General features: G+C 38.8%; 1 protein-coding gene across 1 annotated transcript in view; it reads left to right on the top strand.

Moving 5' to 3' along the window:
• Window positions 1–971: 971 nt before the first annotated feature.
• The window catches only part of LOC132553628 (epoxide hydrolase 4-like), a 29,957-nt gene continuing 24,897 nt past the window's right edge, over window positions 972–6,031 (top strand). Inside the window, exon 1 of the mRNA XM_060217889.1 lies at window positions 972–1,260. Within this exon, the coding sequence (XP_060073872.1) occupies window positions 1,054–1,260 (207 nt within the window). The 5' untranslated portion in view covers window positions 972–1,053. The remainder of the gene's footprint in view (window positions 1,261–6,031) is intronic.

Genomic DNA, 6,031 nt, shown 5'->3' with positions numbered 1-6,031 from the left:
TAGGTGTGACACATGTTATAGTACAGGAGGTGGATGTGACACACGTTATAGGACGGAAGGTGGATGTGACACACGTTATAGGACAAGAGGTGGATGTGACACACGTTATAGGACGGAAGGTGAATGTGACACACGTTATAGGACGGAAGGTAGATGTGACACACGTTATAGGACGGGAGGTGGATGTGACACACGTTATAGGACGGGAGGTAGATGTGACACACGTTATAGGATGGGAGGTGGATGTGACACACGTTACAGGACGGAAGGTAGATGTGACACACGTTATAGGACGGGAGGTGGATGTGACACACGTTACAGGACGGAAGGTAGATGTGACACACGTTATAGGACGGGAGGTGGATGTGACACACGTTATAGGACGGAAGGTGGATGTGACACGTTATAAGATGGGTGAAGGATGTGACACATGTTGGAAAAGACAGGAGAAAGGTTCGACACAAATAAGAGAGGGCGGGATATGGATGTGACACACGTTAGAGAGGGAGGGGGGAGACAGATCTTCCGAATTTCCTGTTTGTAGTTGTGATGAAGTTTTGGTGTAACCAGAGACGTATCTATCACATATATATATATGCTATATACGTCTCTGGTGTAACAGAATCAAATTGGCATACGATCAAACCTGCCTTAGCGCGATAACACTAGTTTTTATTTGCGAGAAATGTTTACCTTCAAAGGAATGCATAACATTACTATATTATTTGTTGTTATTATTTGGTAAGAATGTGAACTCAGACTGGCCCACATTCTATTGCCGGAGGACGAAAAATGTACTGGATTTACAGACTTACTACGTACCGACCTGGTTTTGTCAATGCTTAGGAGTTCCATTTTTATTTGTTTGCACACAATATGCCAACATTTTCCAGAGATTTCGGCAACGAAGTTAACATATTAGTATAATCTGCGTGCTTACATATAATTTTACTGAGGAAACGCTTCACAAGGGGAAATAACTCTTGTAGATATGAGAAATGAGCTGTGTTAGCCTAGTTAGAAGGCTCGAGTAGACCGAGAAGAACGTACAAGATGACGGCTGCACATTACCTGTTTGTTGCAGTCGCGCATATGATTGCAGTTATTATCGGACTCTTGTGCGCTCTGTCGTTGTTATGGAGGTGCATTCGCCATCCGTTTCTGTTTTTTAAAGAGGAGACAAACAAGAAAAAGAGAGACGTTATGCCAGCATGTCTTAACGATCCGACTCTTGGAACTCACGGGTTTATCCATTTGGAGGTAGGTTTGAAATGAAAGTTGGACAATATATGTTGTAGTAATTATATCAAAAAGACATGCCAATTCTTATGTACAAAGTTTATGTGTTGTTGTCTTCTTCACGCACAGATACTTTATATGTTGTGATGACATACATTTTGTGATAAATTTGCATCGTGGACTTTGATACTACCTGGCCATGGTGGTGCACCGGTACTGTACAGCATGGCTTGGTTGTGTAAAGTACTCTTTGATGTTCATGTTTCTTTACAAGTTTTGATATAGGATAACTGTATGTAAATGAGATATTTTAAGTTCGTCTTTAAAAAAATAATGGTGTGCAATATAATTTATTTACATTCAATCTTTTTTGTAACTTTTTTTTTTTTTTTTTAAATTGATTATACCTGAACAAGGAACAAGGAACAATGTACGTTATACATCATTGACCGCACTATTTTGGTTTACATTATTAAAGCATGGCAGATTGTTTTCTGAAATGAATTGATTACTTCAGCAAGCTGTGTGGGAGTGAATATTATTTAAACAACCATTGAATCGCCATGTAAAAGCCTAAGCTAGGGCTGGGAGCTATCAGTTATACAATTTTATCTCTACTTCTTTGAGCTTTATAACTTGTCAATTCAACATGGGAGTGTCTGATAGACTTATGGAAAATTAAGGATATACCACACACATCATTTCATTTAACTTACTGCCTCTATTATATCAAATACGGTAAACGAGTTGAAGTATCATGGACTTAAGAATCAGGGAAAAACCTTATATAACTACCACATGTAACTGATGATATCTGTACAGTTTACAAGTGTTTCCTGTAATAGACAGTTTATTGACAACGGTCAACATTCCTTCTGAACATAGTCTAGTTCTCAAGGTAAAAACGGAACTGATGAATAAGTGCGGAAAAGTCACAAATTAGACCAGGGGGAACGATAAAATCCAGAGATATTTAAAAAAAATCTTTGTTGATGGAACCCTCAAGACATTCTTCACTTTTCGTCCACTGACTTACAAATTTGTAATGATGATGACTTAAACTGAATATTCGGTCTTTTACAACCTTATCTGTTGTTTCTATTGCATGTATTATGTGTGTTTGATTAGTATTTACAAATTACAAATGATTAATTACAGTCAAAATTGACATTCGCCACGGTCATTTGTGACTTTCCCCACGGTTATTTGTGACTTTCCCCACGGTTATTTGTGACTTTCCACACGGTTATTTGTGACTTTCTGCACGCTTATTTGTGACTTTCCGCACAGTTATTTGTGACTTTCCCGACGGTTATTTGTGACTTTCCCCGCGGTTATTTGTGACTTTCGCCACGGTTATTTGTGACTTTCCCGGCGGTTATTTGTGACTTTCCCCACGGTTATTTGTGACTTTCGCCACAGTTATTTGTGACTTTCCGCGCAGTTATTTGTGACTTTCGCCACAGTTATTTGTGACTTTCCGCGCGGTTATTTGTGACTTTCCGCGCAGTTATTTGTGACTTTCCCGGCGGTTATTTGTAACTTTCCCCGCGGTTATTTGTGACTTTCGCCACAGTTATTTGTGACTTTCGCCACAGTTATTTGTGACTTTCCCCATGGTTATTTGTGACTTTTCCCAACTTACTTGATACTTCTGTTTACACCCGGTCTTGTAGATCACCACATATTGCAATGTTGCACTGAAAGAAATACTATCTCACAGGTGAAGATTACAATCCATTAACCCAGGCTGCAATATTTCACCAATCAGAAGCATTGACAACACATATAAAATATTGACTTGTATTCAGGTGATTATGAGAATTTTTCAACCTTTAAATGTGATATTTTCATTTGGACTTTTTCCAATTAATTTATATATATCAATTATATTTTGATTGAATTCTGATATCACTAAACAACGGCACGGCTGACGGGAGTTCTGAGGGGTCAGACCATTGTGATGATTATGCAAGATCAAAGGCAAATACAGATTGCCAGACATTTTGGTGTCCATATTTGCACTATAGAACATCTTGTTAGACGTCTAATTGAAGCCGGAGGGGGCAGGGGGGTGTTGCAGACAGTCCTAGGTCTCGGCATCTGGGTGTGATCGTGACGTCACAATGTCAGGACAGGTGTATTCGTCTCGTTCATTTGCGCAGTCGACACCTTGCTGCCAATGAATCTGCCCTTCATACCATAGGTACTCATAACCATCCTATCCATACAAAAACTGTAAGGAAATGATTATGGGAAGTTGGTACGTGGGCATGTCGACCGTTTGTAGGTCTGCCTCTAACCGCTGCTTGTCGCCAGCGTCGTATGTCTTTGGTGGCAGCACATGCTCCAAGAATATTCCAATTGAGGCAGTGGAGGTGGGTCTTAGTTCACCCTGTTTTGAGCAGACGGTCGACGTTGTGTATACTGACATCATGGAGGACATTTGCCAACTGCTGCATAATAGAGACAGATAGGTTTGGGGGTGGATCGGTTATGGTGTGCGGAGGAATCTCACATGGAGTTAAGTCACCACTGGTTTCGGTAGCGGGTAATTTAACTGTCGCCAGGTATAGAAATGAAATCCTCCGACACCATGTTGCCCCATTATTGTAGCAAAACAACCTCACATTCCAGAATGATCATGCTTGGACCTGTGTAGTGAGGATCTGTTGTGAATTTCTCACTAACAACAATATCAACCCACTGGACTGGCTGCCATACAGCCCCGACCTATCCCCTATTGAGCACTTGTGGGACTAACTGGATAGACATGATCGATGATGCCAGCCTCCCCTGTTACTCTAGCCCATCTGAAAGCAGCTCTCTTAGACTTGGAAGAATGGGCCAACAACCCAGTGAGGAGGACAGACTCACTCATGAACTCCCATGTCTAGGAGAATCAGGGCTGTGGCGAGAGCGAACGGGGGACATGCCTGGTATTGACTAACCAGCACCCACACTAGACTAGACTAGAATCATCTTCAAAGTTTACCTGCATTTCTTTATCCCTTTAGTATATTTTGGGAAATAGGCCATTTCATAACATAAATTCACTTGGAAATCAAGCTGAATTATATGGGGCTGCAATTTGGCCCTGGATGGATTTCAACCAAATTTGGTCCAATGCATCATTGAGTGACGGTAATCATTTTTCAAATTTAGAATTTCGATTCAACCACTAGGGGTTGAGGGATGGGGCCCCAAAGAGGAGGTGCTGAGTTTAGATTTAAAACCTTACTCCTCCTTTCTCCTTGGGTGGATTTCAACAAGCTTTGTCCTGATTCATCAGTTAGGGTAGGCAATTATTTCTTAAATTCAGAAATTTGATTTGAGCCCTAGGGACATGGGGGTCGGAGGGGAGGGGGGGCCAAAAGGGAAAATAATCATTTTGTTTCAAAACACTACTCCTTTGTAATGATTGAATGGATTTCTACCAAACTTGATCTGAAAGTGAGGAATCATTTCAAAATTAAGAAATTTCATATGACCTGTAGGGACCTGAGGGCAGACAGGGTCCCAAATGGGAAAGTTAATCAGCATTTTGCTTAAAAATGCTGATATTAGGCTTGTTGCATATTAGGATGTTGGACTACCAACTTTGCAATTATGAGTGATGTTGACCCACTTTCAAGGTAAAAGCTATCAAATGTGTTATAAAGTTTAAGCAACTTTTCTCAATAACCCAAAGGCAAAGAGTCTTGATATTGGGCCTCTAGCTTGGTGTTGTGCATGTATAAAAAATATGATTTCAAGTTTGCAGAAAATGTCTCGATGTGAACCAACAATGTCTTCTATGTAAGCTGTAGAGTAGTTGAGCAATTCATTTTATGCCTAGGCTATTTTGCCTCTTTCAAATATAGGTCTTTATTTTTTTAACGTATATTTTTAAAAGCACATACATGACAATATCATAACTTATTCTACAGTGCACTCATCCATAGATTTAAATAAAGACATTATGTACCAGACATCTGTATACAAACCACTCATATCAAACACTTCACATATATCATACATTCCTAATTTATTTTTACAAATACTTTAGTATGATGCATAAGATTTCAATCGATCCAAAATGTCAGTTTAGAACATTGAACTAAAACTAGTCATGATAGTCATGTGTTGTGAAAGAAAGGAAATAGAGATAGACAAGGACAGACAAGAAACATAAAAGAAACAGACACGTGCACAGAGACAAGAAATATCAGACTGAGTAAGACAACATATAAGACAATTGACACAGGACAAGTGTCAACAGATTAGCGAGAAACGAGCCTTCAAAAACTCATAAAAGTATAAAATTAAATAGACAATTGCTTTATTGAAAAAATTTGCTCTAAACCAACTATCAGAATCCTGAAGTCATTAATAGATAAGAATGAGTATAGACAGAAATGACAGAAAACTATTCAAATTAAATCTAAATCCGTTAAAAATGTTCCGTTTTCCCCACTGTGTACTTGGAACTTTCAAGAGAAGCATCACCCTTAGTCATTGCTATGTGTTTTTTGACATTGTGATGGTCTTTTAATAAACAGATCAGATAATTGTTGTTTAGAGTGATGTGAACATATCTAGCTTTGTAAATGTAGTGTTTAATGATGATGTTAATTTCATTATTACAATAGAGGTCTTTATAGTCAGAGTTAAGGCCCATCAGCTTCTCGTTAAACTTCATTATCAAATTGTATCTACACTAAGATTTCCATACATATAAAGTATCATAATTATTTAGTAATAAGCCCAGTCATATTTGATAACATTTATAGATAATGTAGAGCTACACAGA

The sequence above is a fragment of the Ylistrum balloti genome, unplaced genomic scaffold (assembly GCF_031769215.1).
Source record: "Ylistrum balloti isolate Yb309-2 unplaced genomic scaffold, AGI_CSIRO_Ybal_v1 Utg369640, whole genome shotgun sequence".
Classification (NCBI taxonomy): domain Eukaryota; kingdom Metazoa; phylum Mollusca; class Bivalvia; order Pectinida; family Pectinidae; genus Ylistrum; species Ylistrum balloti.
The sequence above is the reverse complement of the archived record's forward strand: the minus strand, read 5'-3'. Positions and strand labels throughout refer to the sequence as shown.